The sequence below is a fragment of the Dasypus novemcinctus genome, chromosome 22, assembly GCF_030445035.2.
Source record: "Dasypus novemcinctus isolate mDasNov1 chromosome 22, mDasNov1.1.hap2, whole genome shotgun sequence".
Lineage (NCBI taxonomy): Eukaryota > Metazoa > Chordata > Mammalia > Cingulata > Dasypodidae > Dasypus > Dasypus novemcinctus.
In genome coordinates this window covers 31,108,547-31,130,416 of record NC_080694.1, presented here as the reverse complement: position 1 = coordinate 31,130,416, position 21,870 = coordinate 31,108,547, and the positions used below count along the sequence as shown (strand labels likewise).

Sequence of the window (21,870 nt, the reverse complement as noted above, 5' to 3'; positions counted from 1 at the left end):
CAAACTCTGCACCTTGCCAAGTGAGATGGTTAATGACTGGAGCCCCTGTCGTCCTTGGCCTTGCCTCACTTCTAGCACTTGCCCCTGATCTCACCCTCATCCGTAGTGTGATGCATGGAGAAAAGCAAGCCCGGGATCCCCAATTTCCAGCATCCAGATTTTATGTGAAACAGCCCAATTTCAAGTACTGTCAACTAAATAATAAAAAAATAAATAAAATACTGAGGTGGACAAATAGAACATATCTGCGGCTGACTATGGCCCATGAGCATCCATGTTCATAAACATATTTTCTCTAAACATGACTGAGTCTCCCTTGGGTAGGTACTTAATCAAATGCTTCTTCAGTGAATGAATGGAGAAAAAGAGAAGATGGAAGTGAGGCAAGGAGAGATAGAAAACAAAACAGCGTGGTAAGTGAAGTCTGGAGGAAGCTTTGCCAGAGAGACTGCATCCCTTGCTGCCCTGGGCAGGCTTCCATGTGGGTCAGGGACCCTGACATCCCCACAGGATTGGGGTTGGTGTGCGAGTAAAACAGAGCAAAGTGCTGGTATAGGCGGAAAAGGGCTGGACTGAGAAGGTACTTTACTAAAAGTAATTTAACACGAGATTTTAAATATTTCTAAATAATATGGAGAGAGGATAAAGTTGTATCAGTAAACTAACCACATTTTTCAGACCAGAAGAGTGACCTGGAGTTTCAAGGGCTGGAAAAAGAAAGCAAATTGCTCAATCCTAGTTTCTGTAGTCAAGATTATGATTATACTCTTCCATGTAGAATTACAAAACAAGGTCAAGATCAAGGAAGGCTGAAGGACTGGCTGTGGGCAGGGAGAGAAATTTTATTTCTGCTTTCGAAGAGAATGAAGAGTCCATAATTCAAACCTAAAATGAAAAATTTGACCCTTCTACTTCCCCAATATTATTGCTGGTAATGCCAGAATACAGAGAAAGAGAAAATTAAGTGAAATGAAACAATCTTCTGGCAGAGAGATGGCTCACAGAAGAACCAGCACTGGGTCAGTCAGCTCCTGAATCAGGCCAGAGGTGAGAACAGAGCAGGAGGGGAATCACCACCCGCTATGAGGAAAGACAGATAGGTGTGAAAAGAAAAGGTTCTCAATGCATTTGGGAACTTTCTAACACTCTTAAAACAATAAGACAGATGAGTTCTTCAAAACAATCTCTCTTTCCCTCTGCCAAGGATGCTCTTCCCAAAGAGATTTACCTGGGGGCTCCTTGCCACTCGGGTCACCTTGAAGTGACCCCTCCTAGGGCACCTAACTCCAGGCACCCTGGAGCACATCACCATTTTATTTTCCTCACATTTATCAGGACCTAACATTGTTTTATTTACTTATTGACCTTCTGCATGACCTTGGAGCAGGGTATGTGTCTGTCTGTTCCCTGCTGTGTCTGAAAAGCCACCAACAGTGCCTGGCATAATATGAGGGAACTATTGAATAGATGGTGATGAAATACAGCACACACCACAAAGGGTGATGCTTTGACACTCTGTCAGTCAAAAAAGTTTGCTGCAGTCTGTTCAAAGACTCGCTCTGCACAGATAATCAAGGAAGAATCCTCTGCAAAATCACTCCAAGATCATACTAAGGCTTTTCCATGGCTGACGGTTTTTCTTGACCCAATACTGCGCACCTCACACACTAAGGATGCTCCACAGCTGACGGCTCTTCTTGACCACTACTGCACACCTCATACACTAAGGGTGCTCCATGGTTGACGGCTCTTCTTGACCACTACTGCACACCTCATACACTAAGGATGCTCCATGGCTGATGGCTCTTCTTGACCAATACTGCACAGCTCATACACTAAGGATGCTCCATGGCTGACGGCTCTTCTTGACCAATATGCACACCTCACACACTAAGGATGCTCCATGGCTGATGGCTCTTCTTGACCAATACTGCACAGCTCACACACTAAGGATGCTCCATGGCTGATGGCTCTTCTTGACCAATACTGCACAGCTCATACACTAAGGATGCTCCATGGCTGACGGCTCTTCTTGACCAATATGCACACCTCACACACTAAGGATGCTCCATGGCTGACGGCTCTTCTTGACCACTACTGCACACCTCACACACTAAGGATGCTCCATGGCTGATGGCTCTTCTTGACCAATACTGCACACCTCACACACTAAGGATGCCCATGGCTGATGGCTCTTCTTGACCCATATGCACACCTCACACACTAAGGATGCTCCATGGCTGACGGCTCTTCTTGACCAATACTGCACACCTCATACACTAAGGATGCCCATGGCTGATGGCTCTTCTTGACCCATATGCACACCTCACACACTAAGGATGCTCCATGGCTGACGGCTCTTCTTGACCAATACTGCGCACCTCATACACTAAGGATGCTCCATGGCTGATGGCTCTTCTTGACCACTACTGCACAGCTCACACACTAAGGATGCCCATGGCTGATGGCTCTTCTTGACCCATATGCACACCTCACACACTAAGGATGCTCCATGGCTGACGGCTCTTCTTGACCAATACTGCGCACCTCATACACTAAGGATGCTCCATGGCTGATGGCTCTTCTTGACCACTACTGCACAGCTCACACACTAAGGATGCCCATGGCTGATGGCTCTTCTTGACCCATATGCACACCTCATACACTAAGGATGCTCCATGGCTGATGGCTCTTCTTGACCAATACTGCACACCTCACACACTAAGGATGCCCATGGCTGATGGCTCTTCTTGACCCATATGCACACCTCACACACTAAGGATGCTCCATGGCTGACGGCTCTTCTTGACCAATACTGCACAGCTCACACACTAAGGATGCCCATGGCTGACGGCTCTTCTTGACCCATATGCACACCTCACACACTAAGGATGCTCCATGGCTGACGGCTCTTCTTGACCAATACTGCACAGCTCACACACTAAGGATGCCCATGGCTGACGGCTCTTCTTGACCAATACTGCACACCTCACACACTAAGGATGCTCCATGGCTGACGGCTCTTCTTGACCAATACTGCACACCTCATACACTAAGGATGCTCCATGGCTGACGGCTCTTCTTGACCAATACTGCACACCTCACACACTAAGGATGCTCCATGGCTGACGGCTCTTCTTGACCAATACTGCACACCTCACACACTAAGGATGCTCCATGGCTGACGGCTCTTCTTGACCAATACTGCACACCTCACACACTAAGGATGCTCCATGGCTGACGGCTCTTCTTGACCAATACTGCACAGCTCACACACTAAGGATGCTCCATGGCTGACGGCTCTTCTTGACCAATACTGCACACCTCACACACTAAGGATGCTCCATGGCTGATGGCTCTTCTTGACCAATACTGCACACCTCACACACTAAGGATGCTCCATGGCTGATGGCTCTTCTTGATCAATACTGCACACCTCACACACTAAGGATGCTCCATGGCTGACGGCTCTTCTTGACCAATACTGCACAGCTCACACACTAAGGATGCTCCATGGCTGATGGCTCTTCTTGACCAATACTGCACACCTCACACACTAAGGATGCTCCATGGCTGATGGCTCTTCTTGATCAATACTGCACACCTCACACACTAAGGATGCTCCATGGCTGACGGCTCTTCTTGACCAATACTGCACAGCTCACACACTAAGGATGCTCCATGGCTGACGGCTCTTCTTGACCACTACTGCACAGCTCATACACTAAGGATGCTCCATGGCTGATGGCTCTTCTTGACCAATACTGTGCACGTCACATACTAAGACTTCTCCATGCTGATGACTCTTCTTGATCAACACTGCCCAACCCACATGCTGTGCTGTGCTGACACCAGCCATGAGACGTATATAAACCAAAATTTTAGCCACAAAAAGGTGCTTGAGCACAAAAGAATATGGCTTCCAAGGGAGGACATATTCTGGGCTTATTTTATAAGCATTTCTCTCAGTATTTCAGGATGCCATGGAATCTGATCCTCCCAAACAGACATAAGATGTAAAATTATGGGTCAAGCAGCATTATAAACTGGGGGGAGGTGGATCTCAATGATCCTTCTGTTAGAGAGGGCCCTCTGGGTTTCAAAGCCAGGGGTGAGGGGGAGAACTTTAGAGATTTCCTGATGTTTAAATGTCACAGAAACTTTCTTAATGCCATTTGGCCATGGGCTTTACCAGTTTGTACTTAAAAAGGGAAGAATTATGTGCCTTTAGAACACTGCCTTAAATATCTGTTGGGAACAGATATTTATACCATATTGTAGGCAATATGATATAAAAAAAGAATGTCAAAAAGAGAAAGAGAAAACATTCAAGGGCTGGTGTAGGGGAGACAAGGAGAGTCAAGAAGACAGGGTCTACCAGCATGGAGCAGTCCACCAGCTAGAGGCCATCCCAGTGTGAAGACTGGACTCCTGACAGTACGGGGGCCCATCCTAGTACTCATGTCCACCTGTGACCATCTGCATGACAAACTTCTCAGATTGCTCACATTTATTTCCCACTACAGGATCTAGCACAATGCCTTGAAAATAGTACAGGGTCCACACAACCATTTGATGGACAGATTGATGAAAGAATAAATGAAGATGAAGGACCAAGGCAGCAGAGTCATGTAAAAATGCAGCATTTAATAATGCAAAAGCATCTGATTGCCCACCTCTTATTAGACCAGTGTTTCTCAATCTTTTGAGCCTTAATTTCCCTTTTGATAACTACCAAGCTCCAGACCATACAGGCCTCAGGAGATTCTGAGATTGAGAAGCCCATGCCATTGGTTCTCAATCAGGGGCAGGTTGGCCCCCCAGGGGTCATTTGGTAACATCTGGAGACATTTTTGGGTGTCACAAGTGGGAGAGAGTGTGATAGGCACCTAGTGGGTAGAGACCAGGGATCCTACAACATACAGGATGCCCCCACAACAGAGAATTATCAAGCCCCAAATGTCAGTTATGCCGAGGTTGAAGAACACGTCTCATGCCTGGAGTGAAGGGGGAGGGCATAGTCCCTTCCATACTCCTTTGAACTATCCTTCTTTCTGAACTAAACTCCTTGTCTTCCTAAAAGCCATCATACTGTAGATGGTATCACAGTAATCACTGATAGAACAAACCCAAGAAACCTAAAAGCAAGCATCTGTTTGTACTTTACAAAAATTTCTCCCAGTACATTTTCATTTGTTTTTCCCAAGAACCTGAGTAGTAAATGAGGGAAGTACTATTATACCCCTTCCAGAGCAAACAAGATTAGATGAGGTAACCACTGAAGCTCTTTTAGTTTTAAATGCCTATAAATCCAGGAGATAAAGAACTGACGTTCAGAAACAGTAAGTGACTCGTCCAAGATCACCCCATGAAGGTGCAAGAGACACCCAAGTCAGGTTTCTGGTGGCCCCACCCTCTATTCCACTTTGCACAACGAGCAGCCATGGGCTTCTCATGGAAGTGATGCTGTCCGTTGAAGTGTTTGCCTCCCACCACCAGGAGCAAACAAGCTTCCTGTAAGGGGCTGGGACAGCATCTGCTTTCACCAGCACGATGCCTGCTGGTGGAGGGACATGGAGCAGCAAGGAAGAAAGGGGCTACCACATTGGGTGGCTAGGTATTGCATGAACTCAAGCAACACTGGTGGTCCACGAGGGGACAGATGTAAGAGGCAGAGGGTCCCCATGTCCCTCACTAGCATGCCAACGTTCAGTTCACGTTTCAGTCATTAGTTGAGGCAGATCAAGATAAAGACATGCACCCAGAGAAATAGCGTTGGAGCAGCTTTCTCTGCATCATGCTTGGCGAGAAAGACAAACATGTTGGATTTTAACAGGGTCCTGGGGTACTTAACACTGTAAGATGACAGTCCTCACCCCAAATATGTGGTGGTTCAGACTCTTAAGAAACCTATGTGTCAAAGATGAGTTCTCAAGGCTCCACAAAAACATTACATTCGCAGGCCAACAACCCATTTAGTTTAACCTTCAAACTGCCCTAGGCTGGTCCTTTAGCAGCAGAGTCCTGGCACAAGCGATCCCACCTGGGCTTTGCCCCTCAACCAGCTACGTGACCTTGGGCTGGTCACTTAACCTCTCTGCTCCCCACCTGTAAAATGGAGGTGAAAACAACAGCACCTGGTTTTGGGGTTGTTGTGAAGATCATGAGTTACTCTACACCAGGAGTTCTTAGCAAAGGGTCAATGAGCTTGAATTTAAATTAAAAAAAAAACCAAAAACATTATACTTGTTGGGACGTATTGGTGCGGCTGTGGTCTATTTATTAAATAATACACAGTATAGTGTGGACGTAGTAAGGGGTCTGTGGTTTTCACCTGACTGGCAAAGGGGTCCGTGGAACAAAAAAGGTAAAGAATCCCTGCTTTACACAGTAAAGTGCTCAGAACAGGGCCAGAAGCTCATTAGCGATTATAATTTTGGCCAGCTCCGGCATCTATTTGGGAAACAAAGAGGCTAAATAGCTTTAGTTGCCTGCCTTTTCCCTCCTCTTTATTCATGTCAAACACAGGGGAAGAGAGAGAGAGAGAGATGGCTTTGCCTATTTTGCAATTAATTTGGAACTAGGGGAAGTTTTCTTGGTTATTTTTCAGGGTCCCTAGAATTCACATGGGGTGAAGTGGCATCCTGGCTCAAAGGACTGGCATCAATGGGAATGGGATTCCAAACCCGACTCTGCCATTTCCCAAACAAGTCTCAGTTTCCCATTCTGTAAAAAGAGGATAAGACAGCCTGATTTCATAGTGTTATGGTGAGGATTAGATTTTACAAAATGTGGGCATATCATGTGCTACTCAAAAAACAACAGATCAGAACTGCTGTGTTACTTTTCTCTATTTCCTCATAATCTTACACTGGCCAGAATTCGGAAGCCCCTTTTCCCTTATGTTTTGTCTAAAACACACCTTGCACACCTAGACAAGACAGGCATAATCCTATCAGCCACAAAGAAGCCGTGCACTTACTGAAGAGAGGATCTACCATAGGGGCCATGAAATATAAACAAAAATGTTATCTCAAAGCAATCAGAATGGACTCGCATTGTATAGGTCATAAGTTTTCTTTGGCCAAGAATAACAAATTTGTGTGGGATTGAAAAGAAATTCTGTCCTAGTAACTTCAGGGCACACACATTCCAAGTTATGGTTTTAGTTCCATGGGCATAGTGTGTTTTTCTTTATAAATATTCTTAAAAAAGCACTTCTATGGTTAGCACTTCATAATAATTCCACTGATTCTGCAAATCAACTGGTGTTTCTTTTTTCTTTTTGGGGGGGAAAAACACAAAACCTCACTCTAAGCAGGAAAGCGCCATTTAATGCTCTTTGCTTCTGGCTCTCTATCCAGCAATCTACTTTGCCACTAATCATCTCAGTAAGTTTGGGCAATTTCTTCTGATCTCAGCTTCAACGCCAGCAGGATCCCTTGTTTGAACTAGGTGTCCCTTTTAGACTGTACCCATCCCATCACTTGGCCACTCTAATGCAACTGCCTGTTTCATTCTTTGGAGCCTCTACTCCTCCCTCACCAGGTTTGTTCTCCCTCACAAGTCCTGCCTTGTCCAATTTGGCAGCCATTAGCCACAGTGACCACTGAGTACTTATAATATGGCTAGTCCAAATTGAGATGCGATTTAACTATAAAATACACTCCAGACTTTAAAGACTTAGGAAAAAAAACTCATGAGAAATTTTATATCAATTACATATTGAAATGATAATATTGAATATTTGGGGTTAAGTAAAATATATTAAAATTAATTTCACCTGTTTCTTTTTACTTTTTTAAATGTGGCTACTTGAAAATTTTAAGTTCCTATTTGGCTCATGTATTTCTATTGGACAAGCACTGATTTACACTGAAGGTTCTGTGAAGGACTTCCATTTTATTTACCACTGTACCTCACACCCCCTAAAATTAGCATAGTACCCGACTCACTGTAAGTTCACAATAAATATTTGTTGAATCAATGATGTCTCTAGATTTCTCTATACCCATACTTCTCCTTTTCTACACTGAAGATAGCTGTTCTGCTTACAATACATGATAGTTATGATAATAAACTAGTCAAAAACTTACTATTTGAAAAGTAAAAAACATGATACAAATACTACTGCTTTTCCTAAAATGCCTGAAACTAACTTTGATCTCTTAGGTAATCATTTGTATTCCTAAATATATTCTTTAAATTATAATATAAAAACACTATCCAACTAAATGCTGCCAGATGTGGAGAGTGAACAACTCAAGTAGGAAAAACTGTAGAAAGAATCCAAGAAAAGCTGGGATATGACGACAATCAATGAGGAGGCAAACTGGGAGCATGGGAGCCCATAAACTTTTGATGAGTGCCTTTATCATTTTGTTTTAAATTTTAAAAAGCACAAGGCTTGTGGACCTAATGTGTTCCAGTGTTAATGGGGACATAATGCAAGTATATATCCAAAGAGTCTCTTTCCAAACTTGATCACTGGGCAAAACAACTACAGAAAAAGAAAAACCTGTAACACAAAAAGAGGAATAAAATCCTGGTCACCCAAAAGCCTCAGTGAAGTGATAAGAGACCCAAAGCATACAATGGTACTTTCATAAATTGGGTCTCCAGAACACACTAAATAGGATTTGGGCAGGTGAGGAGAGTGAAGATCACCCTAGGCCCACCCTGTCTCCCCCACTGCCAGCACTCCCTGGCTGCACAGTGGTGGGAGAAATCAAAGGAAGGAAGGGAGCCCCACTGCTATTCCCACCACCATGAGCTCAGGGCATGGGGGCTGAGGGTGGCTCAAATACCAGTGTGGGGAAGCAGGGGCAGGAAGCCAGGGTGAATCTGACCCCAGGACTTGTCGGTCTGTCCTTTAAACCAGCACATGAATACGTCCCAGGCAACTCTCAACGCCCAAGCTGGAATCTGACACTTTCCGGAACAGGGGAGCCAGCCCCCAGCCTAGGAAGGCAGGGTACGTGGACACCAGACATCAGAGGGGGACAGGCAGCACAGAGAGGACACAGATGTTCCACAAGGCATAGCTGGCCTGAGCAGGCGGCCAGCGTGCTGCCCCCGTGGCAGAAGCCACATGCCCCAGGACAAAGGAGTTCTGGACCCATACTCTCATTCTGGGGTATTTAAATAGAGCTCAGGACAAAGGCCTCGGTCAGCTTCTCTGCACACAACAAAAATTCATCTGTGTACAAGAAAAAAAGAATCCGCGAGGGGGTGGGGGTGTTGGAAATGACAGAACAAGACACTCATATGTGGCCAGTTCACCAGTGATGGGGTGGATGCTGCCCCAGAGTCCAGCGGAGTGGAGGGAGGAACCATAGCTTCCGAGCTCGGCCCACATTCCAGAAACAAGTGTTCACTGGCGCTTCAGGGGCTGGGGCAGAGGCGTGGCAGCTCTCACTGCAGGGAGGGTCGGGGGCACCTGCGGAGGTTCAACACCACAGAGCACGGGCACCCGGGGGGACGGGGACTCGGCACAACAGAGCACGGGCACCTGGGGGGGTAGTTGACACTACCGAGAGGACGGGCATCTGGGGGGGCTTGACACCACAGAGGACGGGCACCTGGGGGGGTCGACACTACCGAGAGGACGGGCATCTGGGGGGGCTTGACACCACAGAGGACGGGCACCTGGGGGGGATCGACACTACCGAGGGGGCGGGCATCTGGGGGGGCTTGACACTACAGAGGACAGGCACCTGGGGGGGCGAGGGACTCACACCACAGAGCACGGGCACCTGGGGGGCGGGGACTCGACACCACAGAGCACGGGCACCTGGGGGGGGTCGACACTACAGAGGGGACGGGCATCTGGGGGGGCTTGACACCACAGAGGACGGGCACCTGGGGGGGGGACTCGACACCACAGAGCACGGGCACCTGGGGGGGGTCGACACTACAGAGGGGACGGGCATCTGGGGGGGCTTGACACCACAGAGCACGGGCACCTGGGGGGGGTCGACACTACAGAGGGGACGGGCATCTGGGGGGGCTTGACACCACAGAGGACGGGCACCTGGGGGGGGGTCGACACTACCGAGGGGACGGACACCTGGGGGTCTTGACACACAGAGGACAGGCACCTGGGGGGGGACTCGACACCACAAAGCACGGGCACTTGGGGGGGGGTCGACACTACCGAGGGGACGGGCTTGACACCACAGAGGACGGGCACCTGGGGGGGTCGACACTACCGAGGGGACGGGCACCTGGGGGTCTTGACACACAGAGAACAGGCACCTGGGGGGGGGCTTGACACCACAGAGGACGGGCACCTGGGGTGGGGGGCTCGACACTACCGAGGGGACGGGCATCTGGGGGGGCTTGACACCACAGAGGACGGGCACCTGGGGGAGGGGGCCTCGACACCCACGAGGGAACGGGCATCTGGGGGGGGCTCGACACCACAGAGGACGGGCACCTAGAGGAGGCAGCACCTCGACACTAGAGGATGGGCACTTGGGGGGGCGCGACACCAACGAGGGGACGGGCATTTGGGGGGTGGGCACCTCAACATCACCGACGGGATAAGCACGCGGGGGGGGGGGGTCGGCACCTCAACATTTGACGCGACGAGCCCAGAGGGGGCGCACCTCAACGCCACACGGGCGAGCCCCGCCCCGGACACGCCCCCGGCCCCCGGATTTGCATGGCCCCCTCCTGCCGCCCGCGGGGTCCGGCCGCCGGGTTACCTTGTTCATGCCGTTTCCCATGGCGGCGGCAGGCGGCTCCCGGCGGCGGGGGCAGCGGGTGGGGGGGGGAAACGCTCCGGCGTCAGCCGAATGACGGTAATACTGTGCGGGGGCAGACCTGCTCCGGCCGCGGGCAGGGCGGAGCGTTCCAGGATGCCGAGCGCGGAGTCGCACCGGCGCCCGTGCCGGGAAAAGCTCGGCGCTGCGTCGCCCGCCCCTCGGGTGAGCCAGGCCCTGCCCCCCGGCCACTCCCGCTCGCGCGCCGGCTCTGGGCTTCAGCTGGGTCCGCCGCGTTCCTCCCCGCCGGAACTACACGTCCCGGCGGGCCCCGCGCCCCTCCTGCGAGGACTACAAGTCCCGGCGGGCCCCGCGCCTCGCCCCGCTGGGCACTAGGAATCCCGGCCCCCCAGCCTCGCCGGCCCTGCGAGGACTACAAGTCCCGGCGGGCCCCGCGCGGGGAGCCGCGGCGCAGGTCGGAGTGGATGCGCTGGCCCGAGGCGCGGGGAGGAGGGGCGCTCGGCTGCAGACACCTCGGACGCCCCGGGAGGCCCGAGGCTTGCGGCGCGGGTCTGAGCCCGGATTTCCGAGTATAACAGATTTAGGCCGGGGGATTCCTGCGGCCTTGCACACCCACTCAGACCGAGAAGGCCTGGGCGACCCCGGCGTCGCACGTGTGTGGGCCCTTAATCAGGTCCTAAGAGCTGCTCCCGGAAAGCCCCGAGCCCTGTTAAGGACCGCGGGGGTGCCTGCCTGCAGGTCTGCGGAGTCCCTGGGGACGGGGGTTCGCAGCTGCATTCCTGTATCCTAAGCTGGGCCCACCAGTGCGCTGCACAGAGAAGGCGCCTCATCAGTACTTGTCGAATGTCTGGAGGCATCAGTCTGCTCATCCCGTGGCCTCCTTTCATGCCCTCTTCTTCCTCATCAAGCTGCAGCCACACTGGCTTTCTTGATGTTCCTTGAACTTGCCAAGCCCGGTGCCGCCCAGACATCTCATTCCCCTGCTCTTTGCTTGCTGGCTCTACTTGTCTTTGAGCTCTCCCCTCTTCCAAGAGGCTTTTCCTGGCCCCATCTAAAACTGATGCTCCAGTCACTATCAGAGAATCCTGTTATTTCCTTCATAGCACAGCATGATGGGAAAGTACAGTATGTGTTTACTTGTTGCTGGACCTCCAGAGAAAAAGGACTTTGCCTTTTCCACTACTATAACGACTGTGGGCTCTTAACAGCCTCTGGCACAAGAGGGGTTTAATAAAAATAAATGAATGAATTCCTCTGGGCTGAGAAAACAACTGTGAGATTCTGAGGAATGCTGACATTGTGGAAAGCGCTTGCCACTCCATCCATTGTCATTTGTCTCCTTGTACATCACACCTTCTGGGCAACAGTGGTGTCAATGCCAAATGCAGGAAGTCCCCACTCAGTGTGCACTTGAAGATAGAAATGATGGGGTCAGACCTCACAGCACCCTTCTTGCCCCTTGCTTCGGGAATTTTACTTCCCTACCCATTTGCTACCTTTTCTCCCTCCTGCCTCCCAAGCACCTGGACAACCCACCCTCTTCCCCTCTGCTTCTCATCATCCTTATCTTCACTGCCTCCAACTTAGAGCTAGCACAGCATGGTTATTGGACTGCATGGGAAATCCTAAGATCGGCCTCTGTTCCTGACAGACTGATGATCTTGGGCAAGATGACTGACTTTTCTGAGCCAGTTTTCTCCTCTTTAAAATGAGAATGTTGAACAATGAAATTTTAAAGGTCTAATCCAGCAATCAACAAACTGCCATTTCTCTCCACTTTCCAAGAGCCATTGTTGCTTCCAGTAGCCAGACCAACTTTGGAGAACACAGTGAGCTCTTAAGTGGATTCCTGCCCATAACTGACAGGCTCCTACCCAGTTTTTTCTTCTCCCACCCAGATGAGACATTTCCTTTCTCTTGCCCATACTCTTCTTATGAATTTATTTCTCCAGTTCAGACTATCTTCCTGATGATTCATCCTAGGCTCAGAACCTGCCAAGACTGTCATCAAGTCAGAACTCAGGCCTGTGTTCAGTATGGCCCTTGGAAGTCCGTGTGCCTGGAGCTCATTTCAAATTCTCAAAGTTTTCCTTTTAGATGAATGAGGGAGGAGGTGGGCATTAACACCAGAAGCCAAAGGATTCAGCTTTTTAAAATGTATTCTTTGAGGGAAGGACTTCTTTACAAAAGGCTACCCTAGAACTAACCCATCATCCCATCATAACACATAATTACCAGCTCATCATGTCTTACAAGGTTATGACTAAAGAAAAGGAAAAGGGAAAGTCTGATCCAATGTGGTAACACGTTCTGCCTTCTTCTCTCTTCATTTTTGTGGCACTGCCTCTCAGATTGTTAGGTTCACCTCTCTTGCTAACAGTTGACTTGCCCATTTCCAAGTTCCTTCCTGCCTTCCTCCTTTTAGTCTCTATAGCTCCTGATCATGGAAAGAGGGATGGAGGGAAAGAGGGAAACTCATAGATCTGTCCAAAGTAGAAGGTATTTATTCATTTGCATTCTCTCTCTCATGAAATGTTTAGGGAATCACAAACCTAGTTGAATTCTACTCCATTTAAGATCTTTACTTCCACTTTCCTTCCTACCATTTCCCCCTCCCTCAGCACAGCCAACCCCACAAATTTTGGCAAGAACCCCCAAACAAGTAAAGCCTCATGTATCCACAGTGAGGAATTGACTGTGCTCCGTTTGGACCGCTGGGCCTGCACCTACACGTGCTTACAGATAACCAGTGGGAAACATTGACCATGACAGTGGGTTGGGTAAGAGCCCACAAGCAGGAGCTCGACCACTACATGTCACCCAAGTAATTAGGGATGTTAGTGATAATTTCAGCAAAAAACACATCTCTGCCCAGTGAGAAATAGTGATATAATCTTCCTTTGCCTTTTGAACATACTGTAATCCAGAGTTTTCACCCTTGGCACAACTGACAGTTTGGGGCTAGATATTGTTGTGAGGACATTTAGCAGCATTCCTGGTCCCTACTCTCTTGATGTCAGCAGCACCCCTCAGTCATGACGATCACAAATGTCTCTCCAGCCCTTCAAGGGCTAAGTGTCACCACTGCCCACAACCACTGTTGAGAAGCGTGCTTGGGGTCACAGGGGTGGGATCCCTTAGGGATGAAAGCAATCTTTCTTAATTCTCTGTGGGAGTTCTTTGGCCACACTGTCTTCCCAAATAAGAACAAAAAGGCAAGATAAAGAGCTTTCCATCCAGTGCCCACACAGGAGGTCCACGTGAGCCCCTGCTTGCAGCTCGGCTCTCACTGGTGCAGCCCCTGACATTACTTTGTACTCTGAACTTTGATTTACAAACTATTCCTGATTGTGGCATGTCCGTCTTGCAGACTGGCCATGGTTATTTTTCCTGGTCTGGAATAATTTGGCTTGACCTGCCAAGGAAGGTCCACCTGAGACAACAAACAAGGTCCTTAAAAAGTTTTCATGGTTGATAACCCCAGCCCCAAACAACTAATCAAATCAGAACCATTATGTCCTTTTCCTTTCTTTTTAACTTCTTTATTCTGAAATCATTTCTAGTGTGCAGGACAATTACGAAAATAATACAGAACCTATACAGAGAACTCCAAGAAACACCCCACCCACATACCCAGATCCACCAACTTTTAACATATTACCACATTTTCCCTATTCTTCTATCATCTGTCTGTATCTGTCATCTGTTTATTCACACATATTCCATTATCCACTTATCTATCCATCTGTCCATCCATCCATCTTTCTATTGTCTATCTGGCTATCTGGCTATCTATCTAATCTCAATTTTTGAAAGTGGGTTGTATTCCTAATGTCTCTTTCACCTGTTTTCGGGGCTGTTAGCACATACAAGCTAAGCCTTGCATTCTCATGCTAACCAATCTGACTGCCCAGGGCAGAAGGCAGACCCATCCAGGAGGCCTCACCAGTTGTCATCTGTGTAGGACTTCTGTTTACTGTCACCAAAGCCTTGTCAGACCTTATTCAGGGTAGCAGCGCACCTTGCATCTAGTGGAGGGCAGGGGTCAGCTAAGGGTCCCTGGCTGGAGAAGTCCATCCGTCTGTACTTACCATACTGCATGGTCAGCGCCCTCTCCGAGGCGCACTTCTGCTTCCTCATCTGCCTGCAGGGGCCCTGGAGCCAGCCCAGAAGGTAAGAGCTTAAGGGAGAAGGGCAGGGAAGCCCCAGGCTGAGAAATGACTGGGCAAAGGTTGTCCTCCTCAGACGACACAACACCTGCTTGCTTAATGTTACTTGGAGCACTTCACTAGTAAAGAGTTTGGGGTTGGTTTTGTTTGTTTGCTTTTGTTATTCACCTTTTAGGTGGAACAGAAATTGAACTGAACCTGAAGACAAAGAAAAAAAAAAAAAGATGTCTGGGTAGGGGGCTGGAGGGAGCAGGGGTTTTCCTGAGAAAATGGAATGTCCCAAGAGAAATTTCACTAACCATGAGAGGGGAAGTCCATTTCATATGACATAACATTGTCATTATTTAACACTGTTGAGTTTTATGTTTGCTAATATTTCTCATTATGTTAATTACGCTTTCATCATTAAAACCCTCTGAATCATGAGAAAATCATCATACATCATCATCTAGCTCAGGCTGGACATGGAGATCCAGGATGGTTTTCTTTCTTATCCACGACAGGACACTTGTAGTTTTCACTCATGACCACTTGGCCTGTAGGAGCCGGGACCTGCCTCTGGCCCAGACAAGATAATTATATCAGAGGCCAGCAGCCTGCACCAGTGCCTCATGCTTACTCAGAATAGTCCTCAGCTTTCCAGGCTGACACCTCCTAACGTCTCTGTCACACCTCTGTGCCCTGTCTGTAATCGGGCCTTACCTCCAGATCCCCAGCAAACCACAGCTGAAACAAGAACAGCTTCTTCGAAGAGGTTGGAGAGATTGCAGCACAGGACATATTCTGTTCATACGAAATTAAGAAATATTTCTCTTTTGCCTCTCATACACCCAACTCCCTAAAAAAAGGGAAAGAAAATCTGGGGCAAAGTTTGCTCCAATGCAAACTTACTATTATGATGAGAAATGTCTCATTCTGAAAGCATTAACACTTGGCTTAATAAGGTCAGCCATTCTGCCCCTGAAATACAAGGGAGTAGTTGTTTTAATTTTTAAGTAATTAAAGCATCCAGATTTTTCCCAATCAAAGACGCAGTTTGTGTAAGGTGATATGAACTCTTATCTCTAGCCACAGAAAAGTTTGTAACTCTTAAATGGCACTTCCCTACCCACTTGGTAAGTTTCAGTAGGACAATTAAACAGACAAACAGGTACAGTTTTGGACTGAAATATAATTAGGTAATTGATATGTATGATGATGTGATAGATGGATATTTTCCCTTACTGCAGTGATTTTTAAAACATGTGCAATGCAAAACGATTTTGCTTTTAATATCTCACTATGTTGCAATCGTAACAAAGCAAGCCAACAAGGCAGGAAGCTGTCTTTTGCATTGTGGTTATTTTGTTCAGGCCATGGTTCTTTTTGGTATAAGGGTATGTTGTTTGTCCCCACCCCTCTTCTTGAGTACTAGCAACTCTGGAACTTCAGGGTAAGTATAAATGAAGATGCCAATTTCTGGAGTTACACATCTGACTTCAAGGGCTACAGAAGCAAAACGTGTCATCAAGTGGGTGACAAAACTATTCCTTTGAAATAGAACATGCTCTGTTCTAGTTATCAGTTAAGTGCAACCAAATTAAGCTAAATAATCCTTTAACACTCTTGACGAGTTTCCTTAACAAGCTGTACTGCTATTGTCTTATTTTGTCTCACTTTCTGTTTCTTCTAATTTTGCAGAATTTCTTATTTCTGAAACGTTTAGCAATCACATGAAAGGGAATAGTTGGTCCCTTGACCTGGTAGAAGCCATCTGTCCTGGGGGGCGACCAGCTGGTCCAGTCTGCCCAGGAATTTCCTGATTTTAAAACTGAAAGCCCCTCGTCCCCAAACCCAGGTATTCCTGTGCAGTTGTACCTTACCTCTGTGGTCTATTTGGGTGAGAAATAATACTTACTTACATTTTAAACATCATCCTTTTTATTTACAAAATCAGCTTCCAGATGTTGGAGAGGATCAGCTCCCTCCATTGGCTGGGCAGGGCCTGGCCGTTTCTGGAGCTTTCTACACCTGGCAGGAACTGGTTGTCCCCCGCCCCCGGGATTGTGGAAGGCAGTTAATATTTTCTGAAAGGCAAACATTGGTTGAAGAGAAGCCAGTGTCCATATTTTCCCTGGAGGAAGATACAGATTGATCTTTAAAAAAATAAAAGAGGCCCGGTCAGTTGGTGGGTCAGGTTCCCCTTGAATATTTCCCTAGGCACCGTCTCGGAGTACCCATAAGAGCCCGGTAGATTTTTCTCGCACTATTAAATTGGTGAGCTCAGAATGCTTGAAAGAGGATTTATTTCAAAGGAGTTTGGCGATCTCCTAAAAGTGGTTCGATTTTGGCCAAATGGAGGGGTTGGGTTCAGAAATGCATTAATTAATCACTTTCTTCCTCCTCAGTCCCCTGCCCACTCCACCCCCCCCCCCCCCACCCGCGCTTCTGCTCCCAGCCCAGGGACCATCCAGCGTCTGTGGTCTCAGAAGTCCTACATTCCCCATCTCCCAGCTTTGAGGGGGCATTTTCCTCCTTTTTCTCCTTCTCCAACATTTACTGAGAACCTATTTTGTGCTTGGCTTCATGCCAGACTCTAGGGATACCGAAATAAAAACCAACTACCCTCACGCTTAACTCACCCTTACTTATTGGTTCCTGGGAAGGAAGGACTTAGACAGTAAATAAATACCCATGCAAATATGGGGTATCTTCTGAGTTTTTAGCATTTTCCTTGGGAGCGTGGGGGAGGGTGGGCTTAGAGCCTCCGCTGCTTCTCTGGGAGGACAGAATTCCTTACGTTTCCGCACTGCTGGTGCGCGAGGCGCCCTTTCCAAACGTACACACTCATGTGTCACAAGCGCAACAATTTCGGTTACTTAGGAAGAGGAATATAAGAGGGGCTTGTCTTAGTGCCACGTTCTGGAACTCTTCGGTTCATACAGTGTCATTTCCAAAGGGGTTGTAAAATAGGGCATGAGGTATGTGCCTTATGCCTAAAAAGAATAAGGTGAGGTGGGGAAATGATGGTGGATTGCTGTCTGGACACGTTTAGTTTCAGGTGCATCTGGTCATCCAAGTAGAAAATATAGAACCAGGTTACAGGCTATCAGAAGGGCTGGTCCAAAATGTGCTCCTGCTTATAAGCCAGACTGATTTGGACGCTTTCACCCCCTTCTTCCTTCCCTGCTCTTATGGGATTGTCACAGGTACCATTTCCAAAGGAATCCTTGGGGATTTAGAGAGGCTGCAAGTAGATAAAGGCAGCATGTAAGCATGCAGGCTTGGGAAATGCTCGGTCTTGTGAAGGGATACCCTTTCTCCTACATTTCTTGAGGAAAGCCCAGTCTCGAGAGACACATGTTTGGAAATGAGCTAAGTCAGCAATTCAAATTTGGCATCTATTGAAGAAAATCAAATTGTAGAGCTTGAAGGGACCTCGGGGAGTACCGTATTCTAGTCTCAGCTACTTGGCAACAGAGGCATTGTAAGGTCAGGTGATTTTCTTGAGGCCACAGACAAGCAGAATTAGGAGATAATTGCTGCCCCACACTCCCCCTCATTCCTTAAGCTCCCTTCTAGGACCCCCCACCGGCCTGCTATCCAGCAAGCGGGGAGGTTGGGGGGGGGGGGTGTTAATAGCGCCAGGCCTGCTGAGCTCAGCTCCAGGCTGGGGCTGTCTGGGTGGGTCTGGCAGCACCGTGGTGCTGTGTCACTGAATAGCACCCGTGGAAGGCTTCAGCAGGAGAGGAGGGCGAGGAGAGCGTCAGCAGGAGGCAGGCCCTGGGAGGGGGGCATGTACCAGGGAGGGGCAGGTGATGGGAGTGAGGGAGCCCATTGCAGCTGCCTCCAGGGCGACGTCCGCCTGTGCGTCCGCTGTTGGGAAGAGGAACCTGTCACCAGTGAACAGGAGCAGGACGGAGGGTGGAAGATTTGGGAAGCAGCCGGCGCCCTTAGGAAGTTCTCCGCGGCCCGAGCCAGATTGTAGAGAGAGCCGTGGGTAGGAAAGCGGGGGTGAGGGGAGCGTTTGTCAGTGACTGAATTGTATGATGGGCTCTGACCACCTCCTCTAATTCAGGGAGCAGCTAGACCTCAAAGACGCAAACTTAAAAAGAGGCTGGGTTAGGATGCTGAGTTATAGGAACCGTTGTTATGTTGTCGGTGGGAATGCAACGTGGGGCAGCTACCGTGGAAATCAGCTGGTCACTTCCTCAGACAGTTAAGTAGGGAATCACCATGGGATCCAGCAATCCTATTTCTAGGGATACACCCCCTCCCAATAGACAGCAGGGCCTTGAACAGATATTTGCACACTGATGTTCATAGCAGCATTATTCACAGTTGCAAAAGATGGAAGCAGCCCGACTCTTCATCAACAGAGGAATGAGTGAACAAATGTGGCATGTACGTAGACTGGAATATTCTCCAGTCTTAAAAAGGAGTGAAGTTCTGATAAATGCTATCATATGGATGAACCCTGAACTCAGTCATGTTGAGTGAGATAAGCCAGACACAAAAGGACAGATATTGTACGATCTCCCCTATATGAAGTAACTACAATATGCAAAATCATAGAGACAGAAAGATGATGGGGTCCTGGGGGCGAGGGTGGGGAATGGGGAGTTAACGCTTAATAGGGACTGAGCTTCTGTTCGGCTGATAGAAAAGTTTTGGTGATGCATGGTGGCGATGGTAGCACAACTTGCGAATGTGATCAGTACCACCAATTTGTATACTTGACGGTGGCAATGGAACAGGTTATGTTTAATATACGTTACCACGGTAAAACTTCAGAAAAAGGAAAAAGACACAGCATTTGCCCTCAAGAGACTTGTGGTTTCATGGAGCACAGATGGGGAATCGGGCCATTGCCCTTCCGTACACCAAGTGTTGGAGGGGCAGGAGAAGGAAGTGGCCAAGGGCACTCACAGAAAAGCCACCCTGCCAGCGTCCCAGCAGGGCATGGAATCCTGCCAGATGGTCTGAGTAACTTCCACGAGCAATTACTTCGTTAAAGGTGTGTGGAGAGAAGCAAAGGTCGCTGCCGAGGCATCCAGAGGGAGTGGCAGTGGAAACCGCTCCCATCCCTGTGCCTGACGGAGAAAGGCAGGAATTGACTTACTGGCCACCAGAGTGGGCCCGTGTGCCTGGCGCTATAGTTGGGGAGGGAGGAAGCTACCGTCAGGGTGTGGCCCGTCACGGAGGCCAGGAGAGAAACACCCTGGCCACTCTCTCCCAGGCTCTCAGATAAACAGCCAAACCCAGCTGGAAGCCAGCGAGGAGCCCCCACAAAGCCTTGCACGTGGGCCGGTCCCCCAGGGCATAACGTAGGGCAGGGAAGGCTGGAGAGTGGATCGCGGGGCAAACAGAATGATCAGCAAAGGCATCTAATCCAGTCTTCAGCAATCAAGGAACGCTGCGTGGAGGAGGCGACTCTTGACCTGAGTCTGGAATAAGAAATGAGTTCATTTGAGTAGAACACTTAGAATCAGACTCCTTCCATTTCAGAAAGATCTGTGTGTCACTGTTGCTGCTCTCATCCTTATTTTTTTTACCGCCAGGGTCTTTATATTTATTTCTAGTTCTTCTAGCAACCCTGGAAGGGGGGTATTATTTTTCCCCTTGTAGAGAAAAGAAAATCAGGCTCTGGGCTGCTAAGCAAGCGGCTACGCCAGGACTCAACGTGCGGGTCTGCCTGTCTCTCCTCCAGGAGAGAGTTCCCAGGAGGAACTAGTCAAAGTGCAAGGACACTCCAAAAGAGGATGTGAAAGACTCATAGTCATGTTGGCCAGAGAGAGAGAGGTACCTTTGGGGGCTGGAGGGGGCGGTCATCAAGGTGGGTGCAAAATGGGGAGATGCAAGAAATGGGTGGAAGGTGGGGTGGGGCATCCTTGTACACCATGCCAAGAAACGTGGACTCCTCAAGAGACCCTGGGAGGCTTTGCAGGAGTTGGGTTTCAGAGTGAGCATCCTGAGGGCGGTCTGGAAGATGTCTGCCAGCAGACAAGACTGAGTCGAGACGAGGTGAAAACAGCGAGGGCCTTTAAAGATGGGTAGTGGTTTCACAGTCCTCCCCCTCCCCCCGCCCTGAGATGGCTCCCTCCTCTGTTTGCTCATTGTTTGTCTGCTCGTTGTCTGCTTGTATTTCTTCTTTAGGAGGCAGCGGGAACTGAATTCGGGACCTCCCACGTGGGAGGTGAGCACCCAACTGCATGAACCACGTCTCTTTCCTCTCGTTTTTGTTTTTGCTCGTTGTCTACTTATTGTTTTTTCTCGCTGTCCGCTTGTTGTTTTTGCTCGGTGTCTACTCATTGTTTGTCTTCTTCAGGAGGCACCGGGAACTGAACCCAGGACCTCCCATGTGGGAGGCGGGCGCCCAACTGCCTGAGCCACATCTACTCCCTGGTTATAACGTGTTTAACAAAATTTTCACAAGAATGCAAGGTGTTGGTGGTAGGGAGATGTATGGGAGCCCTGCATGACGATATGCATGTTCGTTTTGTAAGTTCACAACTTTTACTAGACAGCTGTTGCTTATGTGTGTTCATGTATGAATGATGGGCTTCAGTAAAATTAAAGAAAGGAAAAAGATTTTCTCGATTAAGACAACCATTTGAATTTTTAAAAAAATTGGTAGTGGAGATGGAAAGAAAGATGCTGGTTGGGGAAGAAAATGAAGAGAGAGAATTTAGAGGACTTGAAGACTGATAAGATGTCAGAAGCAGGGAGGAGAAGTGAAGGGCGACTCCCAGGTTCCCAGTTGGGAAGTTGCGTGGGTGGTGGGACCATCTGCAGAGGCCAGGAACACAGAAGGAAGAACAGGTTTGTCAGGAAATTGATGATGCCTGTCTGGACATGCTGAGTTTCAGGTGCTTTCAGGTCATCCAGATAGATCTAGAGTCACAAGGAAATACAGCAAACCTGACGTTAACCTAAAATTTTGTTCGGTACCTTATGGATCAATCACAAGATCCTGCTTGCTTGAAAAACATGAT

The 21,870-nt window shown here is 48.6% G+C and overlaps 1 protein-coding gene across 2 annotated transcripts in view; it reads right to left on the bottom strand.

The window, feature by feature from the left end:
* DUSP22 (dual specificity phosphatase 22) overlaps positions 1–10,984 on the bottom strand; it is a 58,263-nt gene extending 47,279 nt beyond the window's left edge. For both annotated transcript variants that reach the window (XM_004447040.4, XM_004447041.5), the window contains exon 1: positions 10,710–10,984. In XM_004447040.4, coding sequence (XP_004447097.1) covers positions 10,710–10,730 — 21 coding nt within the window. In that variant the 5' untranslated portion in view covers positions 10,731–10,984. The remainder of the gene's footprint in view (positions 1–10,709) is intronic.
* Between the last annotated feature and the right edge of the window lie 10,886 nt (positions 10,985–21,870).